Here is a 22,245-nt window from a genome sequence, read left to right on the forward strand (position 1 = left end):
TGAGAGTGTCTGATGGGATGTTTGATTGTCTATCTAAAAATAAAAAACCTGTAAAGCTACAATTCTGACAAAGCCTTCTGGTTCCTCAACCCTAACCAAGGCTTATTTTTCTATGCTTAGCTTTTTTAATTTGGCCATGTGAAGATATTTAGTAAGCAAAAACTTTACTGATGTCAAATACCATTATACACAGTGAGCACGCAAATGAGCTTAGGTCTTATTATGGTCCTTAAACCTGAGCATGTGAACATCCCTCAGGGCTATACTTGACATGTGAACTTTACGTGCTCAAGTATCCCAGCAAAGACTCACACACCAAATATTCTTTAAAAACAATGAAGTTAAATGAACCTGAACCACTTAGTTCAAACTGAGGAGGTATCAGAGGCTCATCCCTGTTTACCCCCATTTACGACATTCCAGCAGCGATGCTACAAACTTCTGTCTTCATGCAGAAGTTCTCTCCACCTCAGCCACCTCCCACTGCAGCTAACCCTGAATGCTGGGCTCTCTGTCCGCATGTTTACGTGTGGTTCTGTCAGACCCCAACTGGAATGGCTGTTCAGAGCAAACTCCACGGTCTCTACACCCGACTTTGGTCTATGAGAATAAATGCTTCGCATAGTAGAAGGTGTGTTGTCTGCCTGCAGGGATCCCCACAAACTGGAGGAATAGTGTGCATTGCATTTGAGTTGGGAATGACGCACACGATATGGCATACAACCAGTTTACCGAGAAGGACCTGGATGCGTCGGAGGACCTCCACGTTGGACGAGCGCCACCATATCTCGTCTTCTGATACCGATAGTCACTCGAACTCAATGTCTTCTTCGTAGTTTTCTCCTTGTGTCACCGCCATATTAATAGAGGCAAGTTCGTCATATAAGGAAATATAAGTAGATGAAAAATGTGTGACTTTTCAGACTAATAAGCACAGCAAGTACATTACATTAATTTTACTAAATCGATTTATGATCCAAATTCAACTATCACTCTACACAGACACAATATGCAACGGGAGCTTGGCTGGCTGGACGCTGACGTTGCCGCCATGTTGCCAGAGGCAAGTCCACTATATCATTTAATACAGACACGGATTGTGCAGGTTTTCGAAATAAAAAGCTAAAACGACAAGATTACATGGATTTAATGACTCATTAAATAAATGATCCATATTAAAATAATAACTGATAGTGAAATATAATTATAAATAAATAACTTTTAAACTGTTTTTCGTGCAGACAGTTCATTTTGGCGAAAGTGTTCCGGCACAATTAACGCTGAACCAGAAGTACTTTGATTACGCGTGAAAAAGGCCTTGTTGTGCAAGTTATCGGAGTAAAAAGGTCAAACAATCAGATTAATATATATGTATACATAGATTCAAAATAAAAATATCTATCTATATATATGAAACTATATTATATATAAAATTATTTTATTTTAAATCATGGAGTACATCTTTTCATTTAACTGAGAAAATACAAGAAAGCAGATTCTGCTCTTGGTTACTATTTTAACATGGATCATTTGTTATAAATGATTCATTAAAATCCATGTAATCTCGTCGTTTGAGCTCTTGATTCTGAAAACGTGCACAGTCCTTGTCTACTGTATTGAATGACGTAGCGACTTGCCTCTGGCAACATGGCGGCTACGTCAGCGTCCAGCCAGCCAATCTCACGTCACATATTATGTCTGTGCTCAGTGATACGTGAATTTGGATCATAAATCAATTCATTACAATAAATTTTACGTTATTGCCATGCTTCTTAACCCGAAAACTCGCAAATTTTTCATCTACTTATATTTCTATACTTGCCGGCCTTGCCTCTTTTAACATGGCGGCGGCACACGGAGAAAACAATGAAGGCGGGGTTCAGTTGAAGTGCTTTTCAGTTTTAGAAGATGAGATATGGCGGCGATTTTTCAACTTCCAGTGTGAAATGGAGGTCCACGGATGCATCCAGGTACTGTTGAGTTTACCTGCTGACTTAGTAGCACATATTTCTATCTACCGTGTTAGAGTCATGTGCATGTATAGGACATGTATGAGTTTCCTAATTGAGGTATAGCTTGAATTAAAAAGCATGTAAACGTTTGTGAGCAGAGAATCAGTGTCCTTCCTTCCACCTGATGGATCTTATTCAAACAAATATAATCTGATGCAGAATTCTCAGCTGGTTTTAGTGATTTGTCTACTGTGAGCACTATCACAGAGGACAGGGAGATTCTGTGCCTTTGGAAAATGTTTCTGTCCACATGGTGATTTGAGCTGGACAGTTATGCTGTATAGGCTTATATATGCTCTTTTAATGTACAAGAATAGATCAATTTATTAAAAATATATATAACAATCACTATCCACATACTTCTGTACTTCAGGGTAGAGGTTACAACAATCATTGGATCCTTCTCCACTGCTGCCAAACTGATGCTCCGTTCTTAAACGCCCTCTGCCCTCATGTTCGGATGTAGCCGTCTGTCCCAGTGTCGGTAACGTTGTATAAATATTGTTAGTTCCAAATCATCTCACGCTATCTTTCCTGAAAAACTCTTGAAATAATCAGCGGTCTTTACTGGTCTGGCTTTGACTGTTAGCTATACGACTCAACACTGCACCATGATATGGTAGTGTTGTCAATTTTGTCCATAAGGCAGGGGTTCTCAGCCTTTTCAGCCCACGCCCCCAAAATAAAGGTGCCAGAGACTGGAGACCCCACTTTATCTGGAGGTGGCTGAACAGCCATGCACATTCAACGCCGTCCATTAGGGGGGGTAATGGCCCAGCCAAACTCCAGGCCAGCAAAATCATGGTCCATGTACAGTTAAGCTGTGGTATTGTAGATTTAACCTGAATGATAACCACTCTTATCAAGAAACAATTATCTTTTTAACTTTTTTAAAGTTGGCAAAATAGTGGGGAAAAAAGTGATGAGAATGGGTTAAAAGCTGGCAAAATTGGTGTAAAGTGGAAAAACAGTGTAAGTTAAAAAATATTCCTATTTTTTACCTCCGCTAAGGAGGTTATGTGATCGGGTGGGTTTGTTTGTTTGTTCATTTGTTAGTTTTTTAGCAACATAACTCAAAAAGTCATGAATGGATTTTCAGGAAATTTTCAGGAAATGTCAGAAATGGCATAAGGAAGAAGCGATTAGATTTTGGGAGCGATCGGGATAACCGTCTGGATCCAGGAATGTTTTTAAAGGATTCTTCACTATTGGGAGATAGGGCTAATGGCAGAGCTCTGCACTCTGAGTGTTTTTCTAGTTTTTCATGGTATCTGGAGACCCCCTCTCAAGTGTTTCGGACAATGGGGTCCTGACCCGAACGTTGAGAACCGCTGCCATAAGGAGCCAGGAATCATGTTGAAAGACTGAAGAAATGCATGCAGAGTATAGCCATATCCATGTGTGTATGAGACACAGAGCATAAATGAGCCTTAACCTGATTCTAGTGCACCGTCAGGCAGGTTTTAAGCATCATTCTGCAGTTTTAATAAAATCCAAACTTCAAAATGGACTAATTTTGTCACGTTACAGACAGACTGATAAAAGTTATAGCTCCAGGAGTGATTTGACTTTGGTTGGAAACTTCTCAAGCTTTCAAACCTGAGTTTAGGTATATATTGACAACGACTGTAGTTATAGCAGGAGACTAATGTTCGGTGCTTTTTTTATATCATACTGACAGAACACATGTTCAAAACACTGAAAAATGAGATCAAGAAGCTCACACAACACATCACTTGTATGTTTAACCACTGCTAGGACAATGTAACTCCACGGGGAACGTGTTTCCAGGAAAGATGTAGTGGGGATCTGCAGGAAGCACACAAAGGTCCAGCACTGGTGCAAAAACAGGCATACTTCATAACCATTGGCAACAAGGAGGAGAGGTCGACAGTGTCATAGCTGGTGACAGGCAGCATGTGATTGGGAACGGCACAAAGGGCGGGAAACAAGGCCAACGGTCCAAAGCACAGAGGCAAGAGGGTCACTCAGTCTTAAGTGTCTGTCTCATAACTCAATGTGAGCTTCTTTGGCAGCTGGAGTGTCCTTCAAGGATCCAGAGATGGTATAGAACCTGCAGACAGGAAGACAGCAGCAAAGAGAGAACATGAGCAGGAAAATCACAGAAAACAATATGCATGAAATATCTCAACTTTATCACACCAGGTGATACAAACACCATCGCTACACATTACCTCATACTATTTTAGACAATATATAAAGAAAACATTTGCTCATTTTTTCAACTCATCCTCACGTGAAAATTTTGGATTGTTCTACTCACTCATGTCTGAACTTTATATTATCTTTGTTTCTACTTTATTGTACTTAGAAATAAACCTTTATCAGGTGCTGCAGACAGTTCTGATGTTTCTGGTGCTTCCCCTGTCAAAGCTGCAAGCTCAGCGGTACATACTGCTGCAGTCCATTCAGAGGGGGAGAATAACCAAGCAAGTCACGTGGGGCGCAATCAGTGCTCAGTGAGGTTTTTCTTAAATATAATTGAAACAATTGAGGTAAAAAAAAAAAACTTCACCCCCCGTGGTCATGTTGTCTCGGAGTGAACTGGTCATGTGACACCGTACGTTACGTCCTGTGACGTGTAAATACAGAAAAAGTGTTTCCATTGTGCTTTTGGGATATATTCCTATATCACAACATCTGAAAAACCTCCTCGTGAGAGTGTAACATTTTATTTGGCGATGTTTGAGAGGTTTTTCCAAATTCAGGTGTTTCCATAAACAGTTTCTTTATTGTGCTATTAATATTTTACACACTTCTGAGGGTAATGGAAAAGCAGCTACTGTCTGTCTCTTTACAAGCAGCCACTGTTTAATTTCTCCTGTCTGTTGGCGATGCAACGCTAAAGTTTAGTTAAGTATCTGATGATAGCCTCGGTCTATTCCTGCCCAATCTGTCACAATAAAAGCCTCCAATGCTAATCATCAATAAGAACTTTTATTTTGAAGAGAAAACCCAGGAAACAAAGTGTTTTCAGCTGCAACTTAACAACAAAGGCGTCACTTAAACAGGAAAGAGACTTAACTTCACATAACTCTGAAGGAGAGGATTATAATCTTTTTTTCTTGTTAGTGGGCGTGGCTTAGGCTCATTTAACCGATGCCCTCACATCATCCTAGAGCAGATATTACTACCTCATTTGTTGTGATTGCGAAGCTTCATTTTATATGCCATGAAATGATTTTCATGACTGAAATCTGGCCTGGTGGTTCATAACACAGTTACCTTTCACACGACAACTCTAAAATAGATTTTCATTCAAGTCACCCAGAAGGACAGATGTTACCGTGTGCTCTCATTGTGTAGTAAACTCCAGGTAAAGGCCAGGTGCTTTTGAAGAGTGAAGCATTAACTGTCCTAAAAGGGAACCTCCACAGGGTCTTCATCAGGGCTGGTGGACTGTTGTAGGTTGAATCTGGTTGGCATGTTTTTTTGATCCATGGATTTTAATTAGAAATGCCCTGAGCTAATAAAAGCTTTTCAACTTAATCCATGACTCGACCGAGTGTGCCTAAAGTAGCCCTGGTGGCTTTCCCTGTGTTGACTGATTTTTATTTATCACTGGAACTTTAACTTTGCATGACATACATCCCTCCTACAATACAATACAATACAGTACAATACAAGAACGTTATTTATCCCCGAGGGGAAATTCAATCATCTGGGAGTCTCATCTGTTTACTTTAGAATTATACAGTTAAATTGCTGATGGTATGAAAGACTTTCTGCATCTTTCTGTCCTGCAGTGCAGGGATAGGAGCGTCCACCACCGTTGTTTCTTTGCTCACTGAGGGAGATATGAAGTGGATGATCCATGTTTCTCAGAATGGCCTCCACCTTGTTCAGTGCGCGTCTCTCCACCTCATCCTCCATTGAGTTCAATTTGATTCCGACCACAGAGCCAGCTTTTTTCACCAGTTTGTTCAGACGCCTTGCATCCTTGTGTTTTCCACTGCCTCCCCAGCAGACTGCAGCATAAAACAGAACACTTGCCACCACAGACTGGTAAAACATCTGCAGCATCTTACTGCAGATGTCTATTGATTAGAGTCTTCTGAGGCAAAAGAGGCGACTCTGCCCCTTTTTGCAGATAAAGTCTATGTTTTTAGACCAGTCCAACTTATTATCCAGGTGTACACCTAAATGTTTATACGATGTCACCACCTCGATGTCCACGTCACAAGTGTTCACTCTTCTCTTGAACCCACTATTGGCAAAAATGGACCGAAGCCAGGGGTGTCAAATTCAATCACAGCAGGGGCCGGATTCAGGATTCAGGACCATCCTGAGGGCCTAACAGGGTCCCCTTTTTAACCAGAAACTGTCAACCTCATTTCACCAGTAATAAAATATGAAAAAAAAAAAAAAAATTGCACTGCTGATAAATGATTTTTTCATTTAAAAGTTAAAAGGATAAGGTTAAACACTCACAATCTGAGAAAAGTAAATGTATTAGTTCAAAAAGGTCAAAACATGAAATTGAACTTGAAATATAATGTGTTTTTAAGGCAATTATATTAGAAAGTCAAAATTATGAGTTTAAAATGTCAAAATATGAAATGCATTTTTTAGTCATAAAATTAAAAGTCAAAATTTTAAATTGTTTTTAAAAGGTCAAACTGTGGGAGTATGAAGTCAGAATTTGGAGTTGAAAATATGAAATAACATACAAATAATTGGTTAAAAAGGTCAAAATATCACTTAAAATTTAGAATTATGAATCTAAAAGCTCAAAATATTATATGAGAAGTCAAAATTCAGAGTTGAAATGCTCAAAGTACAAAATGAAAAGTCAAAATCCTAAGTCTGAGTCTTTATTGTGAGATGTAAAATTGAAAATATAAAACACAAAATAATTTCTTTTCCCACATTGCTGACTTCTTATCTAAATATTTTTACTCCTTACTTCATCAGATTTAACAAGAATATCTTTAATCATCAGGATAATTTCACATTTTTATACTTGAGGAAATCTGCTGACCTCAGACTGATGGGACAGAACAGAAATATGAGATCATCTTACAGGTCGAATTTGGCCCCCGGGCCTTGAGTTTGACACCTGTGACCTAAGCTGTTCCAACCAAAGCCACTTCTGAAGCAGGCTGTAAACATGTTTATCTCTGTTGCACATTAGAAATGTTAAGATGGGGCGTTTATGTGCAGCCACTCTAAGATGGACACTGGAGGAACTGCAGTTTGCTACACCTTTGCATTGGCTTCATTTTAACTCTGGAGCTCCCCACTCTGGTAAAACACTGCTCAGAACATGCTCTAAATATCAAAGATCAAAAGTTAACCCCTGCAATGCATGAAAAAAATGCTTGAAATAAAGTTATCCTAAATGTTATTTTCCTATTCCGAACACACAGGCCCTCTGGTCTTCTGGTGATGATCTGGGTTTTAACTTATCTTAGTCCATTTATTTTGTGACAACTTGGTCTGATTCATCTGAAAGACCTGCGCAAAATGAAATGTTCTCTGTTGCTTAAATTTTTTTTACACAAATTCACTCTGACTTCCTGCCTGCAAGGCTTCTGATGGCGAGTGTGCCTGAAGTCAGAAGGATAGTGAAACGGAGGACACTCTCTGGAGAGATAACCATAAATCAAACAGTACCATACTGATCTCTGGGCTGTAAATCCACAACCATCACCTCATCCCATACTCATGGGGCTCAGCAGGGTGGAGGAGACAGAGGGAACAAATAAACTGTTTGCTTTGTAGTTTGCAAGTAAAAATATTACAATGCTCAGCTTACTTCAATTGCTCAACAAATATAGCTAACTGCTGAACTTTTTCAAGACTGGATTCAATTAAAGAGTATTTTTTCTCAGGAATCATTAATCCTCCAGACTAAAAATAGATTCTCTTATTTATGTCCAAACAGAGGCTGGATTATCTTTTCTCTTTCCCACTGCCACACAAGAACGGCTATGACACAAGAGACTGTTCTCCATAGGACCCTGAGGCTGTCCTCCAAGCTTCCTCCAGACCTGCAGAGTCTAGAGACAAGAAGAACTCAACAACTCGGCATCAGCTTCAGAAGGATAGCAGATATGGGTCTGATCAGTTCAACAGCTTACGGTCTATTTTGACGTTTCAATTAGCATTATACATGAGAAAGCAGCAGGAGCCAAGAGCTTCTTTTAGAGCCAAGTTTCATTTGACATGTTATGCTCCTTATGTAGAAAGTCGGTAGAAAAGGATTCAGTCAGGCCGTTAACTCTGAGGGTGAATGATGGTTTTTGTTAGGGCTCTGAGTTTTACATTTAGAACATCCTTACTCGAGTAACAGGACCGCACACAAGTTTAAGTTACAACTTCTGAACTCAGTCAGCATTACCTGTGGACCTGAACTTTCTGGATTCATCATCAGTGAGGATGCTAGGTCAGAATGAAGAGAGATGAGACTTTAGATAAACAATGTCTGATTTCTCTAAAGTCTTTGACACTGTGGATCACAGTTTCTCATTGGATCGTCTCTAAGCTGATGGGTTTTCAGAGCATGTTGATCGGTGGTTTGCAAACTCTCTCACTGGAGGAACCCAGGCTGTTCAGTCAAAAGGTGCTACATCAGAGGAACTACAAATCCACACAGGGGTACCTCAAGGCTCAGTTTTGGGACCACTCTTATTTAATTTTTACTCTAATTGCCTTGGACAGAATGTTCCAAATGCTTATTTTCACTTTTATGCTGATGATATGGTTATTTACTGCCATGTGCCTTCATGGCGCATGGCATGTTCTGAATGCAGTTAAAACTAAAATCAGGATCTTTACATCTTGAAGGTTTTACTTGGTTTTTACTACAGTCCTGTTTCTCCTGTTAATTCAAGAAGAGACTAGTTAAGTCAACTTTTTATTATATTATGGAAAAGTTTAATGCAGGGGTGTCAAACTCAACGTCCAGGGGGCCAAATCTGGCCCCCTGGAACCGTTAAATCCGGCCTGTAAGATGATCTCATATTTCTGTCCTGTCCTATCAGTCTGAGGTCAGCAGATTTCCTCAAGTATAAAAACATGAAATTATCCTGATGATTTAAGATATTCTTGTTAAATCCGATAAAGTAAGGAGTAAAAATATTTAGATAAGAAGTCAGCAATGTGGGAAAAGAAATTATTTTGTGTTTTATATTTTCAATTTTACATCTCACAATAAGGACTCAGAGTTAGGATTTTGACTTTTCATTTTGTACTTTGAGCATTTCAACTCTGAATTTTGACTTCTCATATAATATTTTGAGCTTTTAGATTCATAATTCTAAATTTTAAGTGATGTTTTGACCTTTTTAACCGCTTATTTTGTATTTTATCTCATATTTTCAACTCCTAATTCTGACTTCATAATCCCACAGTTTGACCTTTTAGACTTACAATATAAAATTTTGAATAATGTATTGACTTTTAATTTCATGAATACAAATTTTATTTAATATTTTCAACTTTTAGGATCATGATTTTGACTTTCTTTATAATGTGTTCACCTTAAAAAATATCAAATTTCAATTTCAGTATCATGCTTTGACCTTTTTAAACTAATACATTTACTTTTCTCAGATTGTGAGCCTTTAAACTGATCTTTCTAACTTTTAAATGAAAAAAAAATATTTCTCACCAGTGTTAAGTTTTTTTTTTCATATTTTATTACTGGTGAAATGAGGTTGACAGTTTCTGGTTAAAAAGCTGACCCTGTTAGGCCCTCAGGATAGTCCTGAATCCTGAATCCGGCCCCTGCTGTGGTTCAGTTTGACACCCCTAGTTTAATGCCTTTGCTCAGAGTCTTTGTATGTAGGGATGGGAATCATTCATTTTTATTGATTATTGATACACTTATCAATACTCCTTATTGATCAGAGTCCTTATAAATTTGACTATTGATACTTTTCTATAGTTTGGTGGAAAGACAAAATGATGATAACTATTTACATTAAATGGTCTTAGCTGGGTAGTTCTTGAGTTAAAAAGCTGTGATTCAGTCTGCCACATCTATTTTAATATAAACACATTCTTCACATTCACAGCTGTATCTACTGAAGTTTCTCATCAAAATCTAAAGTTTTCAATTTTTATGTGACATTTACACATATCATAACATATATCACACAGTCATCTAATTTACTGAGGTTACCTAAATGCACCATATTTTCCCTCTTCAGCTCATAAAGTTTTAAATTATCGTCAATTCTGCCAATCCCACCACGGGTTTCTTAACAAACAAGACTTTGGAGCACTTTTCAGCATTTATCCGAGCAGCTGAAGAAGAAAACTGTCTGCAAGCTGAAGAGGGGGATATGATCAGGCCCCCCAGGTGCTCAGTCACCTCATTGTTCCCCTCAGAGTATCTGGCTTTGTAACGCATGGAGCGTCTCACAGAAACTGTAATGTACCATTTCATAAAACAGCATTCTCTGTTCAAGCTCAAACTGGGCTAATTTTAAACTAGGACTGTTTTTAAAGAGGACTCAGTCTTGCAGTCATGGATGATTATGCACTTCCTTTCTAACTCTGTACCATTGTGTGATCATGTATTTTATGTCTCTGTGTTCTGTCTCTGTAATGTTGTGCTTGTTTTGTGTGAATTTGTTGCCATTCTAATGTTGTGACTGTGTGTATTTGGGGATTGTATTTATTTTAAAAGCCCAGCCAGGGACGAGCATTGCAAATTAGCTCAAGCTACAAATGCTGTAGTATGTGTCAACGGTTTACTTGCTTCATAATTGTCCCTATACAAATAAACATTGAATAATAAATACTAATACTGGGTGTCTGTTACTCCCAGTGCAGGAGGAGTCTGTCTTCCTCAAGCTGACAGTTGAAGGTTCCACATTTCGGTTTAATGTGAAGCATAATACTGGTGTCTCTTCATTTATGTTCCCCTTAAAAGAATGGATGTGTGTTTCTACATCCGTTATATGTTGAAGTTATGTACCATCACAGAGCCTGTGAGACCCAATCACAGTATCGATGAGCTAAAACATTGTTGATTTTCAGGTATTTGAAAAAGGGTTTCAATCCCCATACTTGTTCATATGTTGGACAGTGTGGATCATGGAGCTCTGAGATTTATCACTAATTGTGGATTTATTACTCACCATTGTACTTTGTACTTTGAAGGTCACATATTTTACCCTTTAATACAAGTTTATATTGTTCTCAGAGGTCCTCAAAACATGCCTGGGAAGTTTGTTGCTGTAAAAACACTCAAGTATTGGATGTTTGATTTCTGCATGTTTCAGCCCTGCTCAGAAGCAGCTGTTTCTGTGTCTGTGGCTTTAAATGTTACTGAGCTGTCTGACTCCGCCCCGACTCCGCCCCTCACAGGAAATGGATGTGGCCCTTCTGATCCTCCAGGGTGGAACTTTCTTCCAAGCAGGGAGGGCTAACTGAACCTGGGGTAGCAGGGCTAACTCCCCACATGACATCATGAGGGTAACATCTGAGAACGGCTTGTTTCAGCACACATTTTCTGAAAGGTGGAGAAAGAGAGGGGGAGGGGATGGATTTTTCTGATTCTTGAGGGGATTGTGGACAGGGGCACATATTTTTGTTAGAAAGGCCTGAAAAAGTGACCTTGAAGGCAGCTGGACTTATTAACTGAGTACGTAATCTTTGGCATTAATCTTCATTTACAAAGCCATTATCAGCAAAATTACAGATTATCTTTCCCTTTTTTTAACGCATCCTGCCATCGATGAACTTTGTGCAGCTTGTTGTTGGTTTTCAGCAGAACTTGCCGACTGAATTTAAGTTACAGAAGTTCGTGATTCTGAAGGTTTTTTAATCCCTAGCGAAGACGTTCAAATCCAGACTAATGCCACTGTTTTAACTGATGTTTTATTGTTTCCATCATTTCATGTGTACTGTATCAGTCTGAGTGTGTTTGTTGATGAAACTGCTGCCATTCTTGATCAGGTTTCCCTTGAAAAAGAGATTTCTGATCAGTGGGACTAACCCTGGCTAAATTAAACATTCATAATGCTAATGGTGACTGCAGATAAGCTCCCATTAAAGTTTAGTGGCAGGAGAAGGCTTCTGAAAGCTGACAGCACCTAACATGAGAGCAGTGGGGTTAAGTAACCAAGTACAAATACTTCAATAACTTACTTAAGTAGAAATTTTGGGTATCTATACTTAACTGGAGTAATTATTTTTCAGCCTACTTTTTACTTCTACTCCTTACATTTTCATGCAATTATATGTACTTTCTACTCCTCACATTTTAAAAATAGCCTCGTTACTCCTATTTCATTTCACCTATCCAGATAAATCGTGCTGTCCAGATAGAGTGAGTTTGACTGTGGCTGGATGAGAAGTATAAACATATACAGTTCCGACACCCTATTGGTTTGTATGCGATCCATCGCACCTGCGCACATGACACAAATTACGTCACACTCCAGCAAGGAAATAGCAGATGTATGTAGCCTAGTGCGAAGATGTCCGTGACAGAGACTCAAGAGAACTGGAGCGAAATGTCCCAACCACTCACCAGCCAGGAGGCTGGTAACCAGGAAGACCAATACTTATAGGCAACTAGTCACCGTATCTTCTGCTCCATGAAACACGTTAATGCTCAGTAGCACACATACATGGTTCTTGAATGTATTTTCATTGTACTAAAATGTGTTCATTTTCAATGGGCATAAATGCAGCTGAAACAGGAGCATCCCAAATGTTTCAACATTAACATTTTAATATAACATTATAGTCATTATGGCCTTTAGAAAAACGTTTTTTGGAGAGGTGAGGTAGTGAACTATAGCCCCCTGTGGCGTGGCCTAAGCCTTTGTCCTCAATGGCATTTTTTCCCCCTTACATTACTTTGACTTTTATACTTTAAGTAGTTTTAAAACTAGAACTTTTACACTTTTACTTGAGTAAAAAGCTTGAGTTGACAATTCAACTTCTACAGAAGTGTCATGCCACTTGAAAATGTGTTTTCTACTTTGTTTCAGCAGTTCAGTGTGGTTTGTTTATCTTTGTCACCATGGTAACGCAGTACCAGCGCATGTTGGGAAACAGGAAGTAAAAATTGCCATGCGGTAATCAGCTACAGGCATGTGTGAGCTCCACCAGTCGTCAGCTTCTAAGTCGATCGTTTTTCTTTCTCCCTTTTTGCTAAGGCAACGTCTGGAAGTATCTCATCATATAATGTTAAGTTATTACTTATCTCAAATTTTACAAGATTACTGAGAGAGCTAAGATGTAAATTTAGTTTGTGCTAGGCTAGGTTAGCTCAATAGTTATAGCTGCTGGTTGTTTTTCCTAGCTTGTTTGTGTTTTATCATATATGCTACAGAGCTAAGGTAGCTGAGCTGTATTATTTTTCCAGATACCGTGTGCTTGGTTTGATTAATGATATAGACATCTCATTGTACTATGTTGCAGTTTCACAAAATTCCCAGTAAACTTCATGGAAGTGAATCAGCTGTGTCCTGGAGTTTCTTGGAAGTGTTTAAGCTGAATGGAACATAGCCCATGACAAGAAGTCTTTTTAAATCCTAGTATCTATACTTCTACCTGAGGAATGAATATGAATACCGTTGACACCTCTGCATGACAGTAAAAGCTGCTTTCAAGGTTAAAACATCAGCAACAAGAGAGGCAAGATCAACGAGGGCATGTAAGGAGTCATCTGGGCCTGTCCCAGAGGAGCATGCAGCTCTTTGAACCATGAATTCATTTATCTTCTTAAAGTAGACCAAAAGAAAATAAGATGTATTTTACCTTGACTTTCTAAAATGTCGGCGTTTCGTCAAAGCCTTAAAACAGGAGGACTTTGTGCAGGAATTTTTCAAGTCCACAACCTGGTAGATGATGGGGTTGTACATGGCGGAGGACTTGGCGAGAAGAGTGGGAACAACAGACACGGGAATGGGCACCGAGTCTGGCTCACCAAACGCCGACACCACTGACACAACTGCATATGGGATCCAGGCTATCAAAAAGCCTGCGCAGATCAACATTGCCACCTGGAAGACCATACAGAATACAGTCTGGATTACAGATTTGTCTTTCTGATGCCTAAGTGAGCGATTCTGAATATCATCAGTTCTCTGTTTTACGTCATACATACAGGTGCATCTCAGAGAATTAGAATAGAAAGAAAAGTTCATTTTTCCCTGTGATTTACTTCAGAAAGTTACATTTCCATGTATGCTAAGTGAAACATTTCAAGCCTTTTCTGAAGGTCAGTGCTGAAAGTACAGGCTGTTCTCAGAGGCTGCGTCAAAGAAGATTCATGGAAAGATGAACCTCCTGGTAAGGAAAGTAGTAAAAGTAACAGGGATGAGCTCAGCCTTCAGAGGATGGTCAAACAAAGCACATTCAGGAACTTAGGGGAGCTCCAAAAGGACTGAGACTGGAGTTAGTGGATCAGAGCCACTACACACGGATGGGTCCGGGTGACGGGGCACCCGTGTTGTTTTCAGGGCTAAGGAGAAAAAGAACTGGACTGTTACTCAGTGGTCCAAAGTCCTGTTTTCACATCAGTGTGAATTGTTAATTTCATTTGTAAATGAAGGTCCAGGAGTCTGGAGGAGGATCAGAGAGGCAGGGGGGGGAAAGGGCCCACAGTAGGGAGGGGCCCTTGAGGAGCCTGTAATGAAAAGTGTGTTTTTATCTATTTTTCTTATTAGTTTCATTATTGAATCAAAAGTGACACAATGAATGGGTCAACAGACTGAAATGTGTATCAAATAAAGTAAAATAAATACTGGGGGGCCTGTGCCCCTCCCTTAATAATGTCTGAATGGTACAGTCCAGTGCTGTGAAATAATACAAGTAAATTCAGTTTAACAATAGTACAAATACTGCTCATGAATGGGAAAATTATGCCTCAAAAACATATTAAAATGCAAAGATATGTAAAAAGTTATTCAACATTTGTTTCTTGCTAGCCAGTTATGGGGGGGGGGGCTGTGTAATATTCTTTCTGGGGGCTCAAAATCCCTAGCTATGGCCCTGCAGAGAGGTACAGAGACCAAGGTCCCTGAAGTCCAGGGTTAGGGATGGTTTTGGGTGCCATGTTGGTCCACTGGTCTCCATAAAGTCCAGAGCTCACGCTGTCAGCCGTCTACCAGGAGATTTCAGAGACCTTCATGCCTTCATCTGCTGAGGAGCTTTATGGAGATCCTGATTTCCTTTCCAGCAGGACTTGGCACCTGACCACAGTAAAGCCAAAACCACCAGAAACTGGTTTGGTATTAAAGTACTGTATTACAGCGCCTGATTGAAACCTAAGGCTAAGCCAAAATCTCAAGGCACACCGTCTTTATATTAGTCCAAGATAGACTTTTTAAATTTTAATGTTACAGTCAAGGCCATCCACGGGGGACCATGGAGGTCAGGGTCATGGTCATGGTCATGGTCTTTTGTTGAGTTAAGCTGTAACCTGAATAATAACCAGTCTTATCAAAGCAACAAAAAATGAGTTTTATTAATTTATGCTTTGGTATGATCTAGCCCTCTCCCCTTAAAACAGAATTACCTTTTTATGAGTAATGCTAACAATGTTAATGATGGGTACACTGAACTACATGATTAGACAAAGAATAGGCAAAAACAGCTGAAAAGTAGTGGGAAAAAAGTAGCAAAACAACAGCAAAAGTGGGTTTGAGAGTGGTTAAAAAAAGTGGCAAAAATGGGTTTAAGTGACAAAAAAAAACTGACTAAAAACTTAAATGGCTAAAATGTGAAAAACAGGGATAAAGTTGGTAGAATTTGATTAAAGGTGTCAAAAGAAGCATAAAAAAGCGTTCATCAATGTTCAGCTCTAAAATGACAGCTCCATTCTGTCACATTAATGCACTAATTTGTGCAAAAAGAGCTCCAACCCACTGAGTGCATAAATAAGCAGAATTTTCCAAAAGCTCATCATTTCTGTTATGAATCATTTTTATGGACTAATGTTTGGTGATATTCTAATACTTTTAAGTTTTAACTTCTTGAATTAAATTAGAGGGTAAAAATGAAGATTTTCATGAAATTCTCTCTTTTCGAGATGCCCCTGTATTCACTGTGCCCCACTCCATCCTCATCAGCCTATAACCCACCTTTGTAAGTTTCATCTCAAGGTTGTGGCTGTTTCTGATGCGGGCATCAAAGTTTGAAATCTCCTTGGCGGAGGACTTGACCTTAAAGATGATCATCACATATGAGAAGACGATGATGCCTGTTGGAAGGATGAGACAGAAGAAGAGGATGGACATGACGAAGCTCTGGCCTGCGACAGAAGCTTGTGCGAGCCACCAGTCCAACGTACAGGAAGTCCCGAAGGGCTCGGGTGCATAGTTTCCCCAGCCAACCAGGGGCATGGTGGCCCAGAACGCTGCATACGCCCACACAAATGCCAGACACAGGAAGGCGTGGTGACGTTTCAGCCACGTTCCTGGAAGAAGAGACAACAATGAAGAGAAAGTGAAAAACATTACAACCATTCCTAACAGACCCTCCTGCTGTGTGGGCATTGATCGATGTAACGTGAAGAGTGAAAGTGAGTGAGTGGAGACTTGAAAAACCTTTTCAGACGGATCCATTTACCAAGTCCATTCAACTTTGCTCCAACTTTTTAATTCTTACCTAGACAGCAGCTCCAGTGTGGGCAGAATAAATCCTGACTACAAAATCCTTCAGATCTATTGATAAATACCACTAACTTTATCTCATGGAAATCATATTTTGTATCAAAAAGCCAAAAAGTGTTATGAGATTGGTTTCAGTATCTCACTGAAATCTTAAGCAGGTTTATATTCAACCAAGTTGATCCAAAACACTGTATATTTATGGAAATGCTGAGCGTGCAGATAACCCCTCTTTAGTCACAGCTTCATCTGATTATTTTATCCTGTTCAGTTGTGTTGTGATTTTTAACACATTGATGTGCACAGCATCTTTACCATCAAACTCATAGCTATGTGGTTAAAATGGAGGCGGCCTACAGGGGCAGTTTGGAGCACCTCATGGTGTCTTTGAGGATGCACAGGTGTCATCCTGAAGATAGAGGCGAACTAGAAGATAAAGCCAGTAGTCTGTGTATCTACTGACATCTACCGGCAAAAAGAGGGCTTTGACATGGGGGACCCGCTGTCAGCCATAATGTGCGTTTTTTTCATGGAAGATCTGGAGGAGAGGAACATCTGCCCCTGAACAATGCCGACCCACGTTATGGAAACAGTACATGGACGACATACTGGAAAAGGTAAAAAAAAAAAGGACGCACGCAGGAACTCACAGACCATCTAAACACAGTGGACAGTGCAGGGAAAATAAAATTCAGACATGAAGAGGAGACGGATAAATCCATAGCCTTTTTGGACATAAAAATACAATACACAGACAATGGGGACATCAAAATAAAGATCTACAGAAAACCTACTCACACAGATCAATATTTATTATGGACATCAGAAAAACCCACAAACTATCAGTAGTCAGAACATGTCCAACCAGGCCAGTTTAGTGACAGATGAAGAGGACAGAAAAGAAGAGGAACGACACATACAACACGCACTAAAAGAATGCCAGTATCCAAAATGGGCCATAGAGAAAGACACGAGCAACAAAAGACAAGGCATTACAAGAAAACGCTAAATCAGCCATCACAGATCACTGCAAAAGGGAAAAATCACATTATGGACTGGGATAACGGCAAAGTCATCTGCACTGAAAGCAACAGACACCAAGGCTGGATTATGGAAGCGATAGAAATCAGGAAGCGGGCCCACAGGACGATGAACTGGGATGAGGGGGCATACATGCTGTCACACACCTGGAGCGCCGTCCTGGAGGAGCAACCAGACAGCAGGAGGCGTGATCGTCCTGTAAAATCTGACAGGATGACCAAGCCTCCCTAAGATCAGCTGATAAGGACACGTCACACTATCATCAGATGACACTTCTGACGAGGACGGAAGCTTTCCATCAAAACGTAAAGGTATGGACTAAAATTTTTTTGTGTGTTATAGAAGAAAGTATAAGCATAGCATTAAGCATAGACATAATGAACCTTTTTGGACTATTACAATAATGCTCTTTTGATGACTTGAAAATCATGCTGACCATCATTTGCATCAACTATTTAAGAAAATCTGAGAAAAAAATCACTTGCATAATAAATTCGAATGCGGTGTAGTGTCCTGCTGGAGATCATGTTGTAGGGCTCTGGCTGTGCTCCTCCTGTTCCTCCTGGCACAAAGGAGCAGATAGCGGTCCTGCTGGTGTCTAGTCCCAAACCTTTTTGCCACAGCACGCATGGATGTGCCACCCTGGATGAGCTGCACTACCTGAGCCTCTTCTGTAGGTTGCAGATACGGCTTCATGCTACCATTAGTGGTGAGGGCACTGGAAAAATGCGAACGTACCCAGAAATCAGCCAGAAAGGATGAGGAGAGGGAAAAAGTCCGTGGCCTCCACCTGCAGAACCATTCCTTCATAATGTTGTCTTGCTAATTGTCTCTCCTTTTCACCTGTTGTCTGTCACATTTGCACAACAGCAGGTGAAACTGATTCACAATCAGTGTTGCTTCCTAACTGGACAGGTTGATATCCCAGAAGTGTGATTGACTGAGAGTGACACTGTGATGAGTGTGTGTTAACTTTACTTTTTGAGCAGTGAACAGTACATAGTTAAGAGATATCATACATCCACCACGTAGTCTGTGTTGCTGAGATCCTCCTTCCTCCAGGTACGTGTGCAGGCAAATGTCAGAGTTTGTTCACAAATGCACACGTTTGACCAGCAGGGTTATTTTTATTGATCAGACTTTGCCTGGGAGGCGGCATGTGCCAGTTTGCCCCATGTTGTGCATTCCATAGATTTATTTATAGATGAAGTCAGGCCTTGTTTACTGGGTGAGAGCAGTGTGTGTGTGTGGTTGTTTGAGAGTGCAGAAACAAATGCTGTCGATTCTCTGCTGATGACCTGTAGGCACTAGTGAACACAGAATTCAGACGTTCATATGTACCGTAGCTGAGATGGCAGATCTTCAGGTATCGGTCCAGACTGACCACCGTCATTGTGATGAGGCTTCCGCAGCCAAAGAAGAAGCCTGCCCAGCCATAGAAACGGCAACCCTCCCAGCCAAACAGCCAGCGGTGGGAGAAACTAGAGACGATGAAGAAGGGCTTTCCTGTCACTGCAGAGATGGTGAAGACAGAAAGAGGAAGATAAGAAAAAACGAAGTTGATTAAAAGAGGGAACAAACTGGTAGGGGGGAAAACAGGTGAGTAAATAACTTTGTCTTCAAATCTAAAACTGCAGTTTTCCATTTTAACTATAAAAACAGTGAATGAAAAGTTGAAATCAGTTTTCAGAGTTTTTTTCATAATTGCATGTGATTACTTTTTATTGTATGAATTAATCCTGAGTTTAGACTTTGTAAGAACTTCCCTCGGACCCCTGATCACGAGACAAACATTCCCTGTTTACCCTTAGATTTGCCCCGTTTGGCTGTGTTTGAAGATTTCCTGCTGTCGACCCGTTTCAGTGCCAACTGTGAATTCTCCTCACAGCTTCCTGCCCTACTTTTTCTCCTTCCTGTTGTTTGTGTGCAACACATAAATCCACAAACAAGTTGAAACAGTTCAAAGAACTGTCAAGGAGAGGTTCCTGGACTGAAAGAGTGTCTGAGGTGATCTTTGGCAGAGATTCATTAAAGACATTTTAATGAAGCTTAGTGTAAGTTCAGTCAGGAAGACCAGATTCTCCCCACTGGTTCAGTAGTTCGTGCCTGCTCTATTTCATGCACTCCCTCTTTCATGCTCTCTGTCGCATCATAATCAGCGTAACGTAGGACGCTCTTGTCTTCTATATCTGACGTACATCTTGTTTCCAGGCTCACCTTAACTCTGAGAGGTGAGTGTCGCAAAAAACTCACTTCCCTCCTGTTCTAACTGCTATAAACTATTGTCAGAGGATTTAAAAAACACAAAGAAAAGAAAAGAGGCCATTATTTCTTTTAGAGCCAAAGGAAATGCTTCTGATAAACCAGCATGATAATATCTGATAAATATTGACGTGTCTGATGGAGAATCAGCACCTGCAGGGCCTGGACAGCTCTGTTTCACGTCTGTGACCTCATAGAGCAGTAGGGATGTAACCATAAGCGGTATCACTATAAACCGCGGTAAAATTCGAGACGGTTAGTATTACCGTTTCAAGTTTTAATTACAGTTAAAACCGTGTTTGATTACCACACTTTGAAAACTCACGGTGATATTGCTCAATTCCTGGAGAAGCCGCAGCGCTCTGTGGCAGTAATGCAACTTCATGGATGCCAGCTGTCGTTAAACACCATAGAAGAAGAAGGAGCAGCGCTCTCTGAGACTCTGGTGTGTGTGCACAGTTTGAAAACATGGCGAGAGCGAGCGAGAGAGAGAGTGAAAGAGCGAGAGTGAGCGAGAGAGAGAGCGGAAGAGCAAGAGAGAGAGGGAGAGAGAGAGAGCGAAAGAGCAAGAGAGAGCAAAGAGCGAGAGCGAGCAAAAGAGCGAGAGTGAGCGATAGAGAGAGTGAGAGAGTGAAAGAGCGAAAGAGCGAGAGCGAGCAAGAGAGAAAGCGAAAGAGTGAGAGAGTGAGAGAGAGAGAGCGAGAGAGAGAGTGAGAAAGCGAAAGATCGAGAGAAAGAGCGAGAGAGAGAGCGAGAGAGAGAGAGATAGAGTGAGAAAGAGCGAAAGAGCGAGAGAGAGAGTGAAAGAGCTAGAGCGAGCAAGACAGAGAGCGAAAGAGCGAGAGAGAGCGAGAGAGAGAGAGCGAGAGAGTGAGAGAGAGAGTGAGAGAGAGAGTGAGAGAGAGAGAGAGATAGAGCGAGAAAGAGCGAAAGAGCGAGAGAGAGAGCGAAAGAGCTAGAGCGAACAAGACAGAGAGCGAAAGAGCGAGAGAGAGAGAGAGAGAGAGCAAAAGAGCGAGAGAGAGCGAGAGAGAGAGCGAGAGAGAGAGTAAGAGAGCGAGAGAGAGAGGTTCCATCTTTAATGCACATGTGTATGTTTGATGTTAATATTTTAATGTTCTGCCACCAAAGTACATTGTGTGTTATTTTATTTTATTTAAAAAAAAAAATTGGTTAAATGATTTCAGTGTGTGTAAAAGTACTTTTAGAACATTTTGAGCACATTTCAACAATACCGTGATAATAATGATAACCGTGATAATTTTTGTCACAATAACCATTACATGAAAATTTCATATTGTGACATCTTATAGTGCAGAAGAAGGAATTATTCTGTTTATTCAAACAGCTGGTCTGCTAAAACTAAGCTTTCTATCAGATGACTGTTCATGTTAACATACAGGTTTATAGTCTGACCACAGATGACTTTCAGGGCTCTAATTTTGTGGTGCAGCGCAAGGTGGCGCAGGGTGGCGGAGCGTGGCGCACCCCGCGCAGTGGTAATTTCGTGCGGCACACCACCGTGCGCAGCCAATTTGGCAATTTGGTAGACCGGGATGCGCCAAGATGGGTGTGTTGGCGCACCAGGGGGAGGTGTTGACAGATTTAGCTTGGCGCAGTGACAATTTCGTGCCAAAACACTGCGCGGAAGGTGCGCTGAAAGCCCGCCAGCTCCAACCTGGTCTGATCTCGGCACAGGCGAAGTGGTAATTTGGCTGTCAGGCGCGCAGTGCGCACACGTCACCAAAACCTCACAGGCAGGTTTCCAGAGTGTCAGGCACATTTCAATGCAATAAACAATCACAGCAACCACTATTTAATGCAACCGTCTGAACCAGCATATACACTTGTATCTATATAAATTGTCCCATCTCATCTGATGTCAGATCAAAGATGTTTGTCACACGTAATTGAAACTCAACCTGATGGCAGCTGGGAGTGATAAAAACTAGTGAGTTCACATCTCTCAGCCAACCACAAACAGCCACGACATCCGATACGGAGTATATATTCGGCTTCTCTCATCTCATGAAATTCAAAAGAAAAGAAAAAAGAGAGAGACGCTCGCTGAATAAATGTAAGTCAGTCGGTGTCTAAAGGATTACCTGTGATTGCCCATATTTCTCTGTTTTAATCTTTATTCTTAACGGGATCTAAAAAGATGGAGTACATTATTGCAAGGAGGATGAGGAGGAGATACAGGGAGAGAATATATCACCAAAGGTTCTCCTATTTGGCGATGACAGAGCAGGAATGCAGGTGGATCACAAGCATGATGCCTGGATTAGTCACTTCATTTTGTACTCCTATTCATGACACAGGAACAG

The 22,245-nt window shown here is 40.6% G+C and overlaps 1 protein-coding gene across 1 annotated transcript in view; it reads right to left on the reverse strand.

Annotated features, from left to right (window-relative positions):
* Positions 1-3,235: 3,235 nt before the first annotated feature.
* Positions 3,236-22,245, reverse strand: part of opn5 (opsin 5) — a 105,887-nt gene continuing 86,877 nt past the window's right edge. Inside the window, exons 3-6 of the mRNA XM_041805950.1 lie at positions 18,998-19,168; positions 16,088-16,422; positions 13,761-14,005; positions 3,236-4,086 (exon numbers count right to left, since the gene is read on the reverse strand). Of these exons, the coding sequence (XP_041661884.1) occupies positions 4,020-4,086; positions 13,761-14,005; positions 16,088-16,422; positions 18,998-19,168 (818 nt within the window). The 3' untranslated portion in view covers positions 3,236-4,019. The remainder of the gene's footprint in view (positions 4,087-13,760; positions 14,006-16,087; positions 16,423-18,997; positions 19,169-22,245) is intronic.

Source organism: Cheilinus undulatus, linkage group 14 (genome assembly GCF_018320785.1).
Source record: "Cheilinus undulatus linkage group 14, ASM1832078v1, whole genome shotgun sequence".
NCBI lineage: Eukaryota > Metazoa > Chordata > Actinopteri > Labriformes > Labridae > Cheilinus > Cheilinus undulatus.